The sequence below is a fragment of the Cololabis saira genome, chromosome 10 (assembly GCF_033807715.1).
Source record: "Cololabis saira isolate AMF1-May2022 chromosome 10, fColSai1.1, whole genome shotgun sequence".
NCBI classification, from domain to species: domain Eukaryota; kingdom Metazoa; phylum Chordata; class Actinopteri; order Beloniformes; family Belonidae; genus Cololabis; species Cololabis saira.
The window spans coordinates 3,469,288-3,491,512 of NC_084596.1; the positions used below are offsets into that span (position 1 = coordinate 3,469,288).

Sequence of the window (22,225 nt, forward strand, 5' to 3'; positions counted from 1 at the left end):
GGACCTGCAGGAGTTTACGCCGCAACATCTGCAGAAATGCAAAGTAGCAAACCAGCAAACTTGCTGTTTGTCAACCTCTGGTTGTCTGGAGAGGAGGGACTTTCTGTAGGAACCTGGCTCTGGGTCTCAGTGGGGGATGGGGGGGCTGTGTATCCATGCAGGGGGGGGCCTGGTATCAAACTCCTGTGCTCTTCGCTCGGGTGGCACGATGACGATCCCATGAGATGCTAAGTTCTTTTCCTGCATCTTGATTTTTAAGATGGAAACTGCATAGTTGTGGTTTTGATGGTTGCAGGTGGTTGTTACTGTAGTATTGTAGTATTGCAGTAGGTCACTGGTGTCCAAAGTGCAGCTCGCGAGCCACATGCAGCTCTTTGCCCGGTGTCATGGGGCTCTTGCGACTTTATTTGATAGGTGCAGCAAAAGACCTTTAAAGAAACGTAGGAAGTGAGGGCAAAATATGCCACGACTGGAATCGAACCTGTGTCGCTGTACAGGAGAAGGTTTACATAAGTCGCCTGCTCAACCCGTTGAACTATACCGTAAGCTAGCAATCGTCTTGAATTTTAGATTTGTGACGCAAATAACTCGGAGGGGAAAAAATCCACTCTCAAACTGGCAGGGAAAAAATGCAAGTTATCAGGACAGGCCATGGTATAGGCTCATTATATCACATGGTATACGCTCATTATATCACCGTGGTATACGCTCATTATATCACCGTGGTATACGCTCATTATATCACAGTGGTATACTCTCATTATATCGCCGTGGTATACTCTCATTATATCACTGTAGTATATGTTCATTATATCACCGTGGTATACTCTCATTATATCACCGTGGTATACACTCATTATATCACCGTGGTATATGTTCATTATATCACCGTGGTATACTCTCATTATATAACCGTGGTATACGCTGGTATACGCTCATTATATCACCGTGGTATACGCTCATTATATCACCGTGGTATATGTTCATTATATCACCGTGGTATACTCTCATTATATCACCGTGGTATACGCTGGTATACGCTCATTATATCACCGTGGTATACGCTCATTATATCACCGTGGTATACGCTGGTATACACTCATTATATCACCGTGATATACTCTCATTATAACACCGTGGTATACGCTGGTATACTCTCATTATATCACCGTGGTATACGCTCATTATATCACCGTGGTATACGCTCATTATATCACCGTGGTATACGCTCATTATATCACCGTGGTATACGCTCATTATATCACCGTGGTATACGCTCATTATATCACCGTGGTATACGTTCATTATATCACCATGGTATACGCTCATTATATCACCGTGGTATACACTCATTATATCACCGTGGTATACACTCATTATATCACCGTGGTATACGCTGGTATACGCTCATTATATCACCGTGGTATACGCTGGTATACGCTCATTATATCACCGTGATATACTCTCATTATAACACCGTGGTATACGCTGGTATACGCTCATTATATCACCGTGATATACTCTCATTATAACACCGTGGTATACGCTGGTATACACTCATTATATCACCGTGGTATACACTCATTATATCACCGTGGTATATGCTCATTATATCACCGTGGTATACTCTCATTATATCACCGTGGTATACGCTCATTATATCACCGTGGTATACACTCATTATATCACCGTGGTATACGCTCATTATATCACCGTGGTATACTCTCATTATATTACCGTGGTATACGCTCATTATATCACCGTGGTATACACTCATTATATCACCGTGGTATACGCTCATTATATCACTGTGGTATACGCTCATTATATCACCGTGGTACATGCTCATTATATCACTGTGGTATACTCTCATTATATCACCGTGGTATACGCTCATTATATCACCGTGGTATACTCTCATTATGTCACCGTGGTATTCGCTCATTATATCACCGTGGTATACGCTCATTATATCACTGTGGTATACGCTCATTATATCACCGTGGTATACTCTCATTATATCACCGTGGTATACGCTCATTATATCACCGTGGTATACGCTCATTATATCACCGTGGTATACGCTCATTATATCACAGCTGAGCGGCGTCTCCGCCCCGACGTGAAGTGATGTATTGCTTTTATAAAATGGTTACCAATAATGTAAATATGAAATGCTAGTGAGAAGAAGATGATGATGATGATGATGATGATGATGATGATGATGATGATGATGATGATGATGATGATGCAATCATGGCAGGTGTTATGCACGCCTGCATTAACCAATTATATTGGAGTAGCTTTAGATTTGTATTTGCTGTTTGTTTCTGAGATTTTTCACTTATTATTTTCCAGTCGTCTTCTGAAACGTCCTCTTTTAAGACCGCCCTCCATGTCACCAGTTAGTCAATGAGGTTTAATATGAGGTTTAATATGAGGTAAATGAATGAAGATCGTCTCCTCCCTCCAACTCTAACCTCTAACTCGTCCGTTCACATGCAGCGTGTTTGTGTTGCATTGTCTTGCTGAACTACGGCCCCAGAGAGCTGAATAATCCTCGTCTCCTGCCGAGGTCAGAGTGAACTCTCGCTCCCTCGGCTCTTACACGATTAGCAGGACAAGGTCAAGCCGGAGAAACGCCGCCTGCTGCAAAAGGGTTGGCGTTGATCTGGATTTAATTGTGGGACGTTTAATTGTGTTTGTGAACCTGCAGATCAACGAACGCCAACAAAGGCCTGAGAAAAACATCACGCGTCACAGTTCAGTCACTTCCACAGAAACTTTCAGTGAAAGGAAACGCTAATCAACCCTTGAATGAATCTGTTTGCTGCTTTAGATTATCAAAAATATGACAAAGTGAGAATAAATATAAACTTGTTCGCTGATAACACGATCCCCTTCAATTTATGAATTATCCTATCCTTGAAAATATGCATTTCCCAATGGTATCAGAGGATGAGGTTTTGAAGACATTACTTGGTTTGAAGGATTCTTCACCAGGTTATGATAATATTGATTGTAAATTATTGAAAATCATTCATGAGTCTACTCACATTTTTAATCTCTCATTGGAACAAGGAATAGTTCCTTCCGAACTAAAAATAGCTAAGATCATCCCTATTCATAAAGATGATGACCCTGCCATTTTTAATCATTATAGACCTATATCGATTCTGCCTGCTATATCCAAAATACTTGAAAAACTTGTTTATCATAGATTAATTGAACATCTTAATAAATACAACATTATTTATACACATCAGTACGGGTTCAGAAAGAAGTACTCAACATATATGGCACTTATACACCTAGTAAATGAAATTTATAATGCTAGAGATAGAAAGGAAAATACTATTGGTATCTTTCTGGACTTGTCCAAGGCATTCGATACAGTCAATTATCTTATTCTTCTTCAGAAACTGTCGCATATTGGAGTGAAAAATAATGCATTTCTATGGTTCAAGAGTTATCTTAAAGACAGACAGCAATTTGTATCTTACAATGGAATTAATTCTCCACCCCTTCACTTGCAATGCGGAGTGCCTCAAGGTTCGACTCTGGGGCCTTTGTTATTTTTGATATATATTAATGATCTTTCAAATGTCTCCGATAAACTGTCTAAAATCATTTTTGCAGATGACACAAGTGTCCTTTATTCTCATAAAGATCCCGACACCATTATAAACGTCCTGAATGAAGAACTTGGTAAGCTGTCTGTTTGGTTTCGGGCTAATAAATTATCACTCAACATAAAAAGAACTAACTTCATATGTTTTGGTCTTAAACCACATTCTATGAACAAATCATCTAAAATATATATCGATAATATCCCTATAACTAATGTGTTCTCCACACGATTCCTCGGCATAATGGTTGATGAATCCTTATCTTTGAAATCACATATTATGTTTATATCTACAAAGATTGCTAAGAGTGTTGGTATTTTAAGTAAAACCCGTCATTTGATCAGCTCTGAGGTAGACATTATGTTATATTATTCCATGATTTATCCTTATATTAATTAATGTAATATAGTCTGGGCTAGTACCCATCATAACAAACTTGAGCCTTTATACCGTCTTCAGAAACGAGCAGTCAGAACAAACATTGTGTTCATCCTACACATTCTTCCCAGGCTTTATTTAGTTCACTAGGTGTCCTCAGTGTTTTCCAGGTGAACCATCTCCAAATTGGTCCGTTTGTTCATGGCTCACTGGGGAAAACCCTTCCCCCTGTCTTCCATAATATCTTTAGTTACAACTCACAAGTCCATACCTATCCAACACGCAGCTCTAATCACCTCAGACCCCCAAAGACTCGCACATCACAATCTCAGTTTAATATTGGTTTAAGAGGATCAAAAATATGGAACTCATTACCTTCATACCTATGGCAATTCTCATCCAATCAATTAAAAAAAGCTCTAAAATCAACTCTTTTAAACAATAAATACTTCCCATACGGTATTCCAACTTAACCAGGTGTACCCAATCTTATCATTTTTATTGATTTTTGTTTAATGTTTCTGTATTTAGTTATACTGTCCCCCTCCCCCCTTTAATTTTATAAATTGTATTGCCTTCCAATGCTTTAGATGTATGTAAATGGAGAAAGCCACTTCTCAAGCCCCTGGAGGGTTTTTAGGCTTTCTCCTTCACATTTCTTTCTACTTTTATATTGTGTTACAAATGTTTTCTATATGTGAAAACAAATAAACAAACAGACAAACAAACACGCTACTATTTTTACTTCCGATTCTTCAACATTCACCATGTTGGAAGTAATAACTGCAAAAACTGCAAGAATATTTGTCTTATTTCCAGTTAAAACATCTAATTTTTAGTCAAAAAATCTCATTACATTTAAAACAAGAGTCATTACCAGAAAAAGAACTTAATTGACAATTTTCAAGTAAATTTTCACTTAAAATAAGTAGAAAAATCTGCCAGTGGAACAAGATTTTTTTGCTTGTAATAAGAAGATAAATCTTGTTCCACTGGCAGATTTTTCTACTTATTTCAAGTGAAAATCTACTTGAAACAGGTGAAAATTGTCAAATATCAAGTTATTTTTCTGGTAATGACTCTTGTTTTAAGTGTAATGAGATTTTCTTTAGTAAAAATGAGACATTTTAACTAAAAATAAGACAAATATTCTTGATTCTTGAGTTTTTGCAGTGACTGAAATTACCTTATCTTAGAATTCTTGACCACTTTTCACCTTTATTGTGATAGGGTTTACACTTCCTGTAATTCTATTAAAACATAATTCTGTTCCTTTTTAAATGTCAAATCATAATTCATTACATTTTACACGATATTGTTTCAACTGAATCTTAAACCAATCTTTGCTCCCTACATGAGAAATATGAACTGGTATAGAGTTCAACCAAAGTTCTCTGTATCAAACCTGTTCCCACCCTCTGTAGTTGGAACCTGAAATACTAAATAAATATTAAATAAAAAACTTTAAACTGTAATAAACAGGTCAAAAATAGTGATCAATTACTCTGAAAAACAAAGTTTCCTCCACGACCTCAATCCCCCACAAAACTGACAGCAGGTCTGAAATCAGAGTTAAACACGCAAGTGAGCACTGGGTGAGAAAACGGGGAAAAAAGAAAAGAAAATTGGGATAAAAAAAATATTTAAAAAAAATTATAGTCAATTTTTTTTATGTATTTATTTATTTTTTTGTCTGCATCTATATTAATGGTTAATACCACGTTGGTAAAAACCTGAGGCATATAAATATGTATTTTTAATATATCATATATATTTATTTTATTTATATATATATATATATATATATATATATATATATATATATATATATATATATATATATATATATATATATATATATATATATATAATTTTTTATTTTACTCTTTGAACTCCTATATCCTGTTGCCACACTTGTAAAAGTCGCCCAAAACGCCTATCCAAGTTATATCCAAAGTAAATGTAAAGCTGTTCTTGAACCGTTTGAAGTTCATGGTTCTGGTCTCTTTTGAAAGGTAACACTCTGAAGTTTCCCCCCCAACTGTCAGAATCACTGTAACTACTACTATAATTCAGTAATCTCAGTTTGAACACACTGAAGTAGAAGGTTTTTATTTCAGCCGGATATTTGTTTTGTAATCAGATTTCTGAAGATGAATCTGGGACTTATTGGTTTGAAAACACACTGAGACACAACCTGAAGCCTTATCTAGTGCAAGTTCAAATTTGATAACAATACCAAAAAAATGAGTATTTTACACATGTTTTTGTAAGACTATGTCTTACAAAGAGTTTTATTATAACAATTATGTCCCATGGGCATAACTTTTGAACCGTTGAATTTACCACCTACATATATATATATATATATATATATATATATATATATATATATATATATATATATATATATATATATATATATCGTTGTGTTCAGCATTTCCTTTGCTATACAATTGCACCATCTTCTGGGCGATTGCTGCAACTGCCGAGGTTTTTCTCATGACAAAAGCCGGACGTGCTCGTCCCGCCCCAACACAGCCGCTCATTCGCTATGAGGGGACAGGAAGCTCTTGTATGGCCTGTCAATCAATGTAGAGCTTACGCTCCATTTTAGCATTGTACTCTCCCATCTGAAAACGTGCAGGACGGAGATACAGACGTGTAATAACATGTGCTTCTCCGACCACGGTCGAGATGAAGAGCGGCTGTTTGTGGATATTTACTGGTATAAAACAGTATTTTGGGCTAAATACTTTACTGGATAGAATCTAATAGACCTTTGGCTTGTACAAGATTTTTAAGATTTGTAAATTACCTAGTTTTGTAAATTTTGGAATGAGTGTGCACCAGATACGGGCTGGATGGGGCGAGGGCTGGACGGGGCGAGGGCTGGACGGGGCGAGGGCGAGGGCGAGGGCTGGACGGGGGTGAGGGCTGGAGGGGGTGAGGGTGAGGGCGAGGGCTGGAGGGGGCGAGGGCTGGAGGGGGCGAGGGCTGGATGGGGCGAGGGCTGGACGGGGCGAGGGCTGGACGGGGCGAGGGCTGGACGGGGCGAGGGCTGGACGGGGCGAGGGCTGGACGGGGCGGGGCGAGGGCTGGACGGGGCGAGGGCGGGCCTCCGTGCGGCAACAGGATATCTTTGAAATCTCTAAGAGAAAAAACAAACAAACAGACACGAGAACAAGCAGAGACACAAACAGCGACCATTCCGGGTCCCTGAGACTGAATCTACACTAAACTACTGCGATTATCTGTCCCCCAAATTTAAAATATATAGCCAATTTATTATATATTGGCTAAAGCTTGTAGCTTATAAAGGACCAACTGGTCATGTGAGCACTCTTCTTCAACAGAGGTGAAAGCAGAGGGCGTTAACGAGGTGTTGAATAAATGTTGTGATGCTGCAGAACCAGCAGGTGGTTCAAGTCTGAGTTCTGTTTATCTGTTTCTCCTCAGGTCTGTTTCTCTGTTTCTCTTAATTCAACCATTTTCCTGTTGCAGCTTCCAGAGTCATTAACGTGTGCATTTATCAGGCCGTGTTTTCCTCCCGGTCCAGTCGGGTTCTGCTCTCGCTAATGACTTCACTACGTGGAATAGTTGGAAGCCATTAACGGCCGCGTGCAGCTTTCCCACCTGCCCCCGTGCATGCTGGGAATAAACAAACACGGGCCGCGGTAATTAAACTATTCAGTCCCGGGATCCGCAGGGTCCTTCAAACGCCCCCGCACAGCCCGACACACGTCACGTACGGAAAGAGCTTCGTTCCAGTTTAGCCGGACGAGACTCTTTACTGATGGTAATTTAATGATAATTCCTGAAAACTCCGGCCAAAGTGGAGATTTCTAAAACCTCCGTCTTCACGTTTGCTTGTAAACGGAGGAAAACGGACATTTATTCTTCAGAACGTCACATTATGAGACAGAAACGTCACCAGCGTCATGAGTGACACCTGTGGTTACAATTAGTTTGTAACCGTCAATATTTTCTTGTATTTTACCTGTTTTATATTCTAACGTCACACTTAAAAGTAACTCCACTTCTCTGTCACTCCAAACCAAAGACTCTGGTTCATCTTGGAAGTAACTGGAAGTTACTCGTGTCATTTGTTGATGTTTTTTTCCAGGATTATGATTGGCTAGCATGACTTTATCTTCTCGTTACACTGCCCCCTGTAGGTTTGGCTGCTCATTGCACCTTAACGGCATACACTGCAAAAACTCTAAATCTTACCAGGAATATTTGTCTTATTTCTAGGTAAAATGTCTAATTTTTAGTAAAAAAAATCTCATTACACTTAAAATAAGAGTCATAACCAGAAAAATAACTTGTTATTTGACAATTTTCACCTGTTTCAAGTAAATTTTCACTTGAAATAAGTAGAAAAATCAACCAGTGGGACAAGATTTATCTTGTTTCATAAAGTACATAAAAATAAAAGACATAAGAAATTAAAGCTGCAGGCAGCGATGAACGGACCCTTGCGCGTGCAATTTTCACCAATTATGGTCAAGGACTCAAAACTAAGTCCGATGACTCCAACCACGACTCTTTATGTCAAAACATTCAAAAGTTATTGCAGAGAAAAGTATTCTAGGGGGCGCTGTTGAGCCGTTAGGCCACGCCCATTAATGCAATCCATTAAATATCAAATTTATCAACAGGCCTGGCTTGCATGCAAAATTTGGTGACTTTTGGGGAACTATCAAATATGGACCAATCAGATGAAGGGGAGTTGCGCTTTTTGGCGTCTAGCGTCGCCACGGTAAAGTTTTTGAAAGAGAAAAGTAATGCGCGTAGTCGCAAGATGAAGACGCACATTTTGATGTATAACACACAATGTTCGTCCCTCAAGACTCCTCTCCCTGGCCCTGCCCCTTCTCAACCTTTCCCCGACCCTGCACCCCAACCTGGGACTTGATGATTGGGCCGGAGCTTCGGGAGCTGCGTGCTGGCCTGCGGTCCCCACCCCTGGTCATCCCGTTGCTGGCCCCCCCTTCTCCTCCCTTTTCTCTCTTTTGTCCTGCAGGTGGCCGTGGGTGGCTTGTAGCTTGCATTACGGAGCACAAGTCTTTTCCTGACCCTGCACCCCAACCTGGGACTTGCTGATTGGGCCGGAGCTTCGGGAGCTGTGTGCTGGCCTGCGGTCCCCACCCCCGGTCATCCCGTTGCTGCTTCCACCTGCCTGCTGTGCTGTTGCCGTCCCTGACCCACCAGTCTGGCCCTCGGCAGGAGGGTCCCCCCTGATGAGCCTGGTCCTGCTCAAGGTTTCTTCCCTCCTAAAGGGGAGTTTTTCCTTGCCACTGTTTGGCTTAAGGTTTTTCTCCCACTAGGGGAGTTTTTACCTGCCATTGTTTATGTAATAACTGCTCGGGGGTCATGTTCTGGGTATGGGTCTCTGTAAAGCGTCTAGAGACAACTCTGTTGTATTAGACGCTATATAAATAAAATTGAATTGAATTGAATTGAACACACCTGGGTGCAAGTTACGGTTCGGGCTCTGAAGCGGCTGAAGAAATGGCATAAATTTCGCCAAAATTACACGATTAATTCAAAATGGCCGACTTCCTGTTGGGTTTTGGCCATGACGCCAAGAGACTTTTCTTTAAGTTGTGACATGATACAGGTGTGTAGCGATTTTCGTGCATGTACGTCAAACGGTATTGTGGGGCTTGAGGCACAAAGTTTTCTAGGGGGCGCTGTTGAGCCGTTAGGCCACGCCCATTAATGCAAACCATTAAATATCACATTTTTCGCCAGGCCTGGCTTGGTGATAAATTTGGTGACTTTTGGGGCACGTTTAGGGGGAAAAAAGGCCCTCATTTCATCAGAAGAAAGAATAAAAAATTCCTACAGATACAATAGGGCCTTCGCCCTGTAAGTGCTCGGCCCCTAATAAGAAATGAAGAAAAACATCTTAAAAGCCATATATAATTTGATGTATTGATCTCACTCAATCAGATACGCTATATGATGTTAAGGTGATGACAACGAATACGTTCTTTGTCTTATTTTCAAAGCAGCCTCTTGTGATGTCACGAATCTCACCTGGAAGGGTTTTCCAACATGCAACTAATCTATAAAGTTCTGTCCACTTAATAGAGTCAGACTGAGGTCAGGGGAACATAATCCACCACTATCCGCCCCTCGAGTGTTATATGAAGGAATATTTGACCAATAAGTTATATTATTATTATAGAGAAATATAGGAGTCTGAGTGTTAATAATTCTTTGGAAGTATGTAAGTACATTAGCAGATGTCCTGTCCTCAAGCCTCAGCCAGGAGGGTTATATAAATAAAACTGATCCTGTTGGCGTTTATGGCCGAGTACTAATCAAACACGACTGGATCTTCGTTTATAAAGTCGGCTGAAGATGTCTTCCTAAAATCAGCTAAATTCCTGGATGTGGAGCCTCTCCGATGCTCAGCAGAGCTGGACGTCTCCTCCGCATCTGTGATTACATTAGATCTTTATTTATCCCTCAGTGGGGAGATTCACGTTGAGCAGCGGCAGTGCACAAAACACACATACACATAGAGACAAAAATAATAAAAAAGTAAAAAATATATATGAACAGTACATACAGAAGAATAAAATAGAACAGTATGAGATAAAAAAAAATCAGGTAGGATGTGTATGAGGTAGACAGACTGTTGAAGAATAATATAAAATCCAGTTCAGAGGTCCGTTGTGGTGTAGTGAGTTTTATTCAATAAGCCGGCGGTGAGCAGACCTTCACGGATCGTATCCGAGTTGGTGTGCTGACCACGAATGCTTTGAAATCATGACCCTTTATACAGTAAGTTCAAAGCACAAAAGGCAGGAATAAACAAGCCAAAGGTGAGAGACAAAAACAATCAAAGGGTATTTACAGTCAGATGTGATCTGTGGCCAAATGCTGTTATCAGGCATTTGGCTTGACTGTCACTACGTTCTAAATTACCACATAGGGTGTTCTCGGGGTTCAAGTCTGTGGCCAAATGAGTTGGTATTAACATATCAGTCAGTCAGGAACTTCATCATATGGCATTCCCGTGGTTCAAGTCTTTGTTGAAGCCAGTTCCAAGGTGTCACCCCTGCAGGAAGTTGGAAGTTGGAGTTTCACGTCAGCCACGGTGTCACAATGCCTCATCAATTCACAATTCCTGATATGTGGAAAAAGTCCCTTATTATTCCGGTTCCGAAAGTTTCCTGTCCCTCTGTTAACAAAGACTTTCGACCTATTGCCTTAACATGTGGGGTTATGAAATGCTTTGAGAAAATTATTGTGAACTCACTAAAGTCTCAGGTGGCTCCCACCATGGATCCACTGCAATTCGCCTATAGGGCGGGGCGAAGCACAGAGGATGCTGTAGCAGGCATTACTCACCTGATCAGCAAACACTTAGAGGAACCGAAAGCTTATGCACGCGTCTTATTCGCAGATTTTTCCGCTGCATTTGACACCGTTTGCCCTCAGCTACTTGTCAAAAAGCTAAGTGACGGGGGCACGGTGGCGCAGCTGGTAGTGCAGCGGTCTCACAGCAAGAAGGTCCTGGGTTCGATTCCCGCCGGGGGACGCTGTGGGTGCTGAAGTGCGTGTTAGTTCCCCCATGACTTCAGTGCCCACACCATGAGTGGGGTTGGCGAAAGGATCTTTCTGTGTGGAGTTTGTATGTTCTCCCCGTGTTCCCCTGGGTAGCTAGTGTGAGCTACCCTCACAAAAACATGCACACAGTCCTGGGCTACACATGCCCCCTCTGGCCAACCGGGGCGCCAGATGGGGTGGGGAGGATCCGGCCGGAATAACGTGATCCTTCCACGCGCAAAAACATGCACACAGTCCTGGGCTAACCTCCTCAGGTTAAGGAGGAGACCTGAGCTCAGTGCAGGGCCCTCCCGGGGTTGGTAGAGGATGGCAATGCCCAGGACTGTAGGTAGGAGCACGGGGTGGTAAAAAAATGGGAAAAAAACCGGGATAAAAATATTTAAAAAAAAAAAAAAAGCTAAGTGACATGAAGGTAAATCCGTTCATCATTAGATGGTTTCACTCATTGCTAACAAACCGATCCCAACAGGTCAAGGTTAATGCTGTACTCTCTAGTTCTAAATCGTGCAGCACGGGCTGCACGATCCATGGTGCCACAGGGGGGAGTGAGCTCACCTTTCCTTTTTACGGCCTATACAAACGACTGTAGGAGCAGTCAGTCAAATAATTTTATTTTGAAGTTTTCTGACGACACTGTCATAGTCAGTTTACTATGGGGTGTTGAACGTCCGGTGGGTTACTTCAGTGAAATAAATGGTTTTAAAGAATGGTGTGAGAACAGCCACCTAATGTTAAACGCCACCAAAACTAAAGAAATGATCTTCGATCCAAAAGGTGTCTGCACCCACGAACCAGTGTTGATGGGAGACACACAGATTGAACAGGTCGTGTCATACAAATATCTAGGAGTCCAGGTGGACAATCAGCTCAAATGGAATGTCCACGTGGATTACCTGTGTGCAAAGTTGGCACAGCGCTTACACTTTCTTCGTAGGCTCAGGCTATTCGGTGTAAGCAAAGGAGTCATGTCCACATTCTATGATGCTGTCCTTGGCAGCATCATTAGATACGGCATGGCAGCCTGGTATGGGACGTTGTCAGTCCAGCTCAAATCTAGAATAGCTAAAATGCAAAAAACAGCCATGAAGGTAATCGGTAGGAAAGACTCTCCGTCACTACAGGCAACTTTCGAGAAAACGGTTGTCAGCCTGGAAAATAGAATACTGTCCGACCCTTCACATATTTTATATCCCGAGTATGAGCTGCTACCCTCGGCTAGGCGCTACAGAGCGAGCCGCTGTAGGTATAATTGTTATAAAATGTCCTTCCTACCTACTTCAATTGCCCTTTTGAACAAAAAATAGGGCCTTTTGTATGCTGTGTTGGGGGTTGTGCCTGTGTTCCCTCAGCTCCATGTTCCCCCACTGCCCAACCCCTACCTAATCCCCCTCCCTCCTCACTCTTACCCCCTCCCAACCCCTCACCCTTCCTACCGAGTGGGGGGGCATGGAGCGAGGGGTGCATAGGGGCAGCCCCTAGTACTGTACTTTTTGTATCTGTGTGTTTTGCACTACTGTACTTTTGTACGATGATTTACAACTTGGATTTTGATTGTTGATCTTTTGATAGTACTTGAATTTTTACAATGATGAACTGTGAACTGCCGAAATGCTGTTGTTGATTGTTTGTCTCATGTTTTAAAAAGACGCTGTATGCACTTTGGCACCTTTGCCCAAAACAAATTTCCCCTCGGGGACAATAAAGTATATCTCATATCTCATCTCATCTCAATTATTATTTTTTTTTTTTTTGTTGAGTTACAGTGGAGTACATAATTTTAGTGGTAGTTTGAGTGATACATATTTTGCAAGTGAACCTTAGACATGTAATCAGAAGCCAAATAACAGTTAGGAATCCAAACCCAAGCAAAGCTAATCCTAACTGTTCTTTAAACCAGTCAAACAAACCAGTAGTGACAAGGGTATGTAATGTTTTGGCACACATTTTGATGTTCCTAGGTGAATGGTTAAGTTTATCACAGTATAATTGTCTCATTTGTGGGGGTTTGTGACAGGTGCAGTGTTCATAAGAGACATTGAAGTTCAAAATGTAACAGGTGTCACATGAAGTAATAGATAGGTTTCGTTTGTGGTATTTGTAGGTTTCTCTGTCTTGTTCCTGTGACAGATGTAAGTGTCTTGGCATGTACAATGCGTCTGCTTTTGGGCCTGCGCTGCTCCTCTGCTCCTCTGCTCCTCTGCTCTTCTGCCAGTTGTGGATGCCTTGGAGTGCATCTGCTTCTGGGCCTCTGTGGCCTGCGCTGCTCCTCTGCCAGTTGTGGATGTCTCAGGTGTTGTAGTCCGTCTACTTCTGGGCTTTCGTAGCCTGCGTTGTTCCTTTCAATGGCTCCGACTGTGGTGAGGGAGAGGATCCACCGGAAGAAGAGGGAATCGGCTGGTTTCTGGTGCATGGTGGAGGAGTATTTTTCTTGCAGTGGGATGCATGGATCCAGGTTAGACGCCCCTCACACTTGACTGCAGTGTTGGTGGTGAGCAGGACGTGTTGATGTTTGGACCAGCGAGGTTTTCTCTGACACAGAGACCCCGGGAGTCTTTGTTGAAGCTAGTTCCAAGGTGTCCCCCATGCATGGGGTAGGAAGCTGGAGTTTCACGTCAGCCACGGTGTCACAATGCCTCATCAATTTCCTCTTGTGGTGCATCAAGTTTATTTAACAGCATTAGAGCGCTTTTGTTTTGTTCAATACCGTAGATTTCAGAATTGCGTAGAACATATTTGTTTGGAAGAGTCCCAGCGAGTGAGATCACCGGCTGGTGATCGTTAGTTGGTTAGTTGGTTAAACCCGCCGCCTCTGGGTTAGGGTTAGGGTTAGGGTTAGGGTTCGGGTTCGGGTTAGGGTTTGGGTTAGGGTTAGGGTTAGGGTTAGGGTTAGGGTTAAGGTTAGGGTTAGGGTTAGGGTTAGGGGTTAGGGTTAGGGTTAGGGTTCTGCAGAATTCTTCGCTCCTCACAGCTTTCCTCGTTTTTTTCTCACTTCAGGTCGACGGACTTCGGATCTACATACGAGAGGATGAACGACAAGATTGGGTCCAAGACGGTGCTCAGCTACCTGTACATCTGTCCGTCCAACAAGCGCAAGGTGAGATCTCTGAAGCTGCTGGTCAGACGGGAACCTTCTGGAAAGAATGTCCTGTAAAATGTGAAAAGATCTTCATCTACGTCACAATGGCCACGGTTACATGATGTTTTTTAATTGGGAATTAATTATTCTGAATTAAATAATTCCGAATTCAACTATTTTCCTTCAAGTTTACATGGAAATAGTAATTCTGAATTGAGGTTTACGTGGAAAACACGTTTGATGGTCTTTCTCCAATTCCTCTCCAGGTCTGGGGGTTGGGAAGGTTCTGATTGGATAGGGGGGGGACCGGAAGTTAAACTACCGGAAGAAAAACTAACTTAGCCGCTACAACTTTGAAAAGCTGACAAATTTGATGTTTCCTGTTTCCATCTGTTCACTCAATGATTTCTATTTATTAAATAAATGGTCTCTGCTCTTGACCAGCGTTTACTGCTGCTGCATCTTGAAACTTTGTTTGGAAAACCAGCCCAGCGCGGAATATAAGCGTCATGGAGACAGACGGGCGAGGGAACGAGCAGAAAGAAAGACCATAATTAATTTAAAAAGGAATGAGTGTATACATTTTTTAATTTTTTTAATTTTATTATTTATTTTTATTATTTATTATTTATTTAATTTACATTTTTTTAATCATTTTATTTTATTTAATTCATGTTATTTTATTTTTACTTTTACTTATTTATTTATTTATTTCATTTTTTTTTTGAATGAGTGTATACATGATCGTGGAATTATTCTATTTGGATTTAAAATCAGAATAAACCAGCTTAGTTTAGTACTGATTTGAACCATCAGTCTTTAGTTTAGTACTGATTTGAACCATCAGTCTTTAGTTTAATACTGATTTGAACCATCAGTCTTTAGTTTAGTATTGATTTGAACCATCAGTCTTTAGTTTAGTATTGATTTGAACCATCAGTATTTAGTTTAATACTGATTTGAACCATCAGTCTTTAGTTTAGTATTGATTTGAACCATCAGTATTTAGTTTAATACTGATTTGAACCATCAGTCTTTAGTTTAGTATTGATTTGAACCATCAGTCTTTAGTTTAGTATTGATTTGAACCATCAGTCTTTAGTTTAGTATTGATTTGAACCATCAGTCTGTAGTTTAGTATTGATTTGAACCATCAGTCTGTAGTTTAGTATTGATTTGAACCATCAGTCTTTAGTTTAATATTGATTTGAACCATCAGTCTTTAGTTTAGTACTGATTTCCTGGAGATGAGACCTTTGTGATGCAGCACTAGACGCTGGTTTACGTGTAGCTTTGGTTTCTTGTGTAAAACATGGTTGTAAACTATCCTGCATCCCGTGGTTATAATACATTTACTTCGTAATATTCTAACATTCCTTATATGGACATACCGTGTTTTCCGCACCATAAGGCGCAGCTTCAAAAAATTGCCTATTTTAAAACCCTCCTTTTCTTTTGACTAACTAACGCGGAGCTCCAAGAGCAACGAGAACGAGCAACGGATCCGTCTCCAAAAAAAAATGAAAAATGTCCAAATGTCGAAAAAAAAGTCGAAATATTTGAGAAAAAAGTTGAAATGTTAAGAAAAAAGTACAAATGTGGAGAAAAAAGTCGAAATGTCAAGAAAAAAGTTGAAATGTTGAGATTAATGTTGAAGTACAATTTCGAGAAAAAAGTCGAAATTTGGAGAAAAAAGTTGAAATGTCGAGAAAAAAGTTGAAATGTTAAGAAAAAAGTACAAATGTCGAGAAAAAAGTCGAAATGTCGAGAAAAAAGTTGAAATGTCGAGATTAATGTTGAAGTACAATTTCGAGAAAAAAGTCGAAATGTGGAGAAAAAAGTTGAAATATCGAGAAAAAAGTTGAAATGTCGAGAAAAAAGTTGAAATGTTGAGAAAAAAGTCGAAATGTCGAGATTAATGTTGAAGTTCAATTTCGAGAAAAAAGTCGAAATATCAAGAAAAAAGTTGAAATATCGAGAAAAAAGTTGAAATGTCGAGAAAAAAGTTGAAATATCGAGAAAAAAGTTGAAATGTCGAGAAAAAAGTTGAAATGTCGAGATTAATGTTGAAATGTCAAAACTTATGTTGAAATACAATTTCAAGGAAAAAAGTGGAAATGTTGGGTCCGGGATGGAAAAGGACGGACCAACGGATCTCTGCTGTCACATGTTCCGATGACTCTGATCAACATCTCACACATAGTAGATTGATTTGTGGAAGCATCATAAAAGCTTATTTGTTGTTAAATATTGTAATGGCGTGGCTGAAACTAAGACGGCGCGTCCTGATCGGTTCCTCTGCGGTTCTTATTGATCCGTGGGGGAGTCATGAGCTCCAAACTTCCTCCTGCTCTTTATCTCTGGCCTAAGTATTTCCATTTAGCATCGGTGCAGATGGATGAGACGGCTCCGGTCCATTCCTCCCCGGCAGATAGGATCTGCTGCTCCTTCAGTCCTGGCACAGCTGCAGCAGATCTAGAAGCAGCCCTCTCTAGTCCTGGAGGTCGGTGTGACCTTAGACTGGGGGTTAAACCCGCGGCTCTTCAGCGCCGCCCTAGTGGCTCCTGGAGCTTTTTAACAAACGTTTGAAAATGGAAATCAATATGAATAAAATATTTTTTGTTTTAATGTGGTTTCTATAGCAGGAAAAACATGACACAAACATCCTTACGTTTTCCTATGCTGTAAAAATGTGTAGAATAAATATTACATTTCAACATTTTTGTTAACGAAGATTTGTACGGAAGAGTATCAGGGCCGTGCAGGAGAAAAAATATTTGAGAGGGGAAGATTTTCTTTTCATTGTGCACTTCGAGAAAAAGTCGAAATGTCGAAAAACAAGTCGAAATGTCGAGATTAATGTTGAAATACAAATCTTAAAATAAAAAATGAATTAGTAATTATTAAGCTTTGCTAAAGCTTTAGCGACAGCGTGTGAGGAAACTCTTGTGAGGGAAACTCTTCACACTAGAGCTGCAAACGTCACTCGTGAAGCGACTGACACTGTCGTCCTGCTAACGACTATAGATGTAAATGTATATATTCTGGTAAAACTCCAGCGGACATTTATCAGTGAAATATTTACGACTCAGCAGCGCGTACCGGGATCCAAGCAGCTGCTACAACAGAAATGATGAGCCAAGCATATGAATTCATTACCTTACGATGTAGTTCATAGTGCGAAGCCCCTATTGTATCTGTAGGAATTGTTCTCATTCTCCTTTTTATTTTTCCGACGAAATTAGGGCTTTTTTTCCCCCTAAACGTGCCCCAAAAGTCACCAAATTTTGCACCAAGTCAGGCCTGGTGATAAAACTGATATTTAATGTTTTGCATTAATGGGCGTGGCAAAATGGCTCAACAGCGCCCCCTAGAAAACTTTGTGCCTCAAGCCCCACAATACGGTTTGACGTACATGCACGAAAATCGGTACAGACCTGTATCATGTAACAACTTAAAGAAAAGTCTCTTGGAGCCATGGCCCAAACCCAACAGGAAGTTGGCCATTTTGAACATTCTGAATTAATCGTGTAATTTTGGCACAATTTATGCCATTCCTTCGGCAGTTAATACGGCCCGAACTGTAACGTGCACCCAAGTGTGTTATACATCAAAATGTGCGTCTCCATCATGCGAAGATGCACATTACTTTTCTCAGTCAAAAGCGTTACCGTGGCGATGATAGACGCCAAAAAGCGGTTCCCCCCCTTCATCTGATTGGTCCATATTTGATAGTTCCTACTTTCTGCCATAACTTTTGAATGGTTTGACATAAAGAGTCATGGGTGGTGTCATCGGACTCGGTTTTGAGTCCTTGAACATAATTGGTGCAAATTAGCCCCGCCCCTTTTTCTGATTGGTCAATATTTGATAGATAGATAGGGAGGGCGTTTCATTCGTACTTCTCACCTAAAGATATTGAAATTAACTGAATTTGAACTAGTTCAAAGTGAAAGTGGTGAGCTGATCCGGACGGTAACGACGGGTGAAAACCGTCAGAGCTGCTGCCGGCCGAGATTGGTCAGCGTTGTGAAGACGAGGAAGCTCTGAGTGCGGGTGATTAAGGCCTGATCCATGTTTAATGAGCAACACTCCCAGACAGACTGAGCCGCATCGATCGGCCGTGATTGATTTCTCCGCGGAGCGTCTCTGATCCATAACCTCCACTCTCCTTCTACAACTACCCGCCGCTATCAGGGAACTGCAGCTTCAGCAGCGGCCGCTGGAACACAAAGGTTCCCCCTCCGACCTCCATCCATCTGCTATTGTTGCCCCGCTCCGTCCCCGTCCTGCACAAACGCCGCCGGGAAGCTGAGGAGAAAATCTTAATCACTGTTTGATGAAGCTGCCGGGAGTTCAGAGGGAACGGCGCCTTCAACACTCCACCCGGATGAGATTAAAACGCTCTGGAGGTGGAAGCTCCAGCACTGCTGCACCTGCAGGTGGATTTACCTGCAGGGTGGATTTACCTGAGGGTGGATTTACCTGCAGGTGGATTTACCTGCAGGTGGATTTACCTGCAGGGATTTACCTGCAGGTGGATTTACCTGCAGGGTGGATTTACCTGCAGGGTGGATTCACCTGCAGGGTGGATTTACCTGCAGGTGGATTTACCTGCAGGGTGGATTTACCTGCAGGGTGGATTTACCTGCAGGGATTTACCTGCAGGGTGGATTCACCTGCAGGGATTTACCTGCAGGGTGGATTTACCTGCAGGGTGGATTTACCTGCAGGTGGGTTTACCTGCAGGTGGATTTACCTGCAGGTGGATTTACCTGCAGGTGGATTTAACTGCAGGTGGATTTACCTGCAGGTGGATTTACCTGCAGGGTGGATTCACCTGCAGGGTGGATTTACCTGCAGGTGGATTCACCTGCAGGGTGGATTTACCTGCAGAGATTTACCTGCAGGGTGGATTTACCTGCAGAGATTTACCTGCAGGGTGGGTTTACCTGCAGGTGGATTTACCTGCAGCACCGAGACACTGATAACTACGGAAGAGTATCAGGGACAGGAAGGAGGAAAATAAAATAATATTTTACAGGAGGGAGAAATCGAAATTTTGAGAAAAAAGTTGAAATATCAAGAAAAAAGTTGAAATATAGAGATTAATGTTGAAACACAATTTCAGGAATGAAGTCGAAATCTCTTGAATAAAGTCGAAATTTCTCCATTTCAACTTTATTCACGAAATTTTGACTTTTTTCTAAAATAATGTGAGATTAATGTTGAAGTGCAATTTTCGAGAAAAAAGTCGAAATGTCGAGAAAAAAGTTGAAATGTCGAGAAAAAAAGTCAAAATTTCCCCTTTTATTAACATTTCAACTTTATTCACAAAATTTTGACTTTTTTCTCAATTAATGTGAGATCAATGTTGAAGTACAATTTAAAGAAAAAAGTTGAAATGTTGAGAAAAAAGTTGAAATGTCGAGAAAAAAGTCGAAATGTCGAGAAAAAAGTTGAAATATTGAGAAAAAAGTTGAATTGTCGGGGTTGGAACCAGCAACCTCAAGTAAAACCCTCAACGCTGCTGCTTCATTCAACTGCTTCAACTTTATCATTTCATTTTGTAATAAAGCCGCATTTTTTAATCCATGAACCATAAGAGGACAGATCCTGAAACACCGAGCGTTGTTCTGACCTCGTCTCACACTGCAGAGACAAATCCAAGCAACAGCTTTGACGTCGGGACAAAAACACGTGAAACTGGGACCAGTAAAGACCCGTGAGTCTCCAGTAGAAACGGCTGCTTGTTTTAGCTCGTTTAGCTTCAGCTGAGGTTGTGGATCGTCTGAGTCACCAGTACAAACGGCTGCTGGTTTTAGCTCGTTTAGCTTCAGCTGAGGTTGTGGATCGTCTGCAGGATCGTGAGTCACCAGTAGAAACAGCTGCTGGTTTTAGCTCGTTTAGCTTCAGCTGAGGTTGTGGATCGTCTGCAGGATCGTGAGTCACCAGTAGAAACGGCTGCTTGTTTTAGCTCGTTTAGCTTCAGCTGAGGTTGTGGATCGTCTGCAGGATCGTGAGTCACCAGTAGAAACGGCTGCTTGTTTTAGCTCGTTTAGCTTCAGCTGAGGTTGTGGATCGTCTGAGTCTCCAGTAGAAACAGCTGCTTGTTTTAGCTCGTTTAGCTTCAGCTGAGGTTGTGGATCGTCTGCAGGATCGTGAGTCACCAGTAGAAACGGCTGCTTGTTTTAGCTCGTTTAGCTTCAGCTGAGGTTGTGGATCGTCTGCAGGATCGTGAGTCACCAGTACAAACGGCTGCTGGTTTTAGCTCGTTTAGCTTCAGCTGAGGTTGTGGATCGTCTGCAGGATCGTGAGTCACCAGTAGAAACGGCTGCTTGTTTTAGCTCGTTTAGCTTCAGCTGAGGTTGTGGATCGTCTGAGTCTCCAGTAGAAACAGCTGCTGGTTTTAGCTCGTTTAGCTTCAGCTGAGGTTGTGGATCGTCTGAGTCTCCAGTAGAAACAGCTGCTGGTTTTAGCTCGTTTAGCTTCAGCTGAGGTTGTGGATCGTCTGCAGGATCGTGAGTCACCAGTAGAAACGGCTGCTTGTTTTAGCTCGTTTAGCTTCAGCTGAGGTTGTGGATCGTCTGAGTCTCCAGTAGAAACAGCTGCTGGTTTTAGCTCGTTTAGCTTCAGCTGAGGTTGTGGATCGTCTGCAGGATCGTGAGTCACCAGTAGAAACGGCTGCTTGTTTTAGCTCGTTTAGCTTCAGCTGAGGTTGTGGATCGTCTGCAGGATCGTGAGTCATCAGGTGGAAGGAAAGTTCATCAGTCAAAGAAAGGAGGACGTTTCCATCGGAGCAGAGAAACTTCTCAAAATAGGCTCCAAAATAAGAGATAAAAGCTCAGAATTCATTGTTCTGGAAAACCAGCGCTTGACGTGCTGGAAAATGTCAGATTTAACTGCTAAACCTGAACACTTGGAGCTGCATGATGGGAATTTAACAAGAGTGTTTAGACAGAAAAAGAAGGTTTTTAAAATAAGGGGGTGAGAATCAGACAGAAAGAACGTCTGAACCAGGAAGGCTGTCAGAGAGAAGAAGAGATAATGAGGACGAATGAAGCAGCAGCGTTGATGGTTTTACTGGAGGTTGCTGGTTCCAACCCCGACACTTTTTCTCGACAATTCAACTTTTTTTTTGACATTTCAACTTTTTTCCTCGAAATTGTTCTTCAACATGAATCTTGACATGTCGACTTTTTTCTCAATATTTCAAATTTTTTTCTCCATATTTCAACTTTTTTCTTCATATTTCAACTTTTTTCTCAAAATTTTGACTTTTTTCTCGAAAATTGTTCTTCAACATTAATCTTGCTATGACTACTTTTTTCTCAACATTTCAAATTTTTTTCCTGATATTTCGACTTTCTTCTTGATATTTCAACATTTTTCTCAACATTTCAAATTTTTTCTCAAAATTTCAACTTTTTTCTCAACATTTCGACTTTTTTCTCAATATTTCGACTTTTTTCTCAACATTTCGACTTTTTTCTCAACATGTCGACTTTTTTCTCAACATTTTGAATTTTTTCTCGATATTTCGACTTTTTTC

General features: G+C 41.2%; 1 protein-coding gene across 1 annotated transcript in view; it reads left to right on the plus strand.

Annotated features, from left to right (window-relative positions):
* LOC133451750 (VPS10 domain-containing receptor SorCS3-like) overlaps positions 1-22,225 on the plus strand; it is a 252,459-nt gene that overhangs the window by 39,008 nt on the left and 191,226 nt on the right. The window contains exon 3 of the mRNA XM_061730891.1: positions 14,592-14,691. Within this exon, the coding sequence (XP_061586875.1) occupies positions 14,592-14,691 (100 nt within the window). The remainder of the gene's footprint in view (positions 1-14,591; positions 14,692-22,225) is intronic.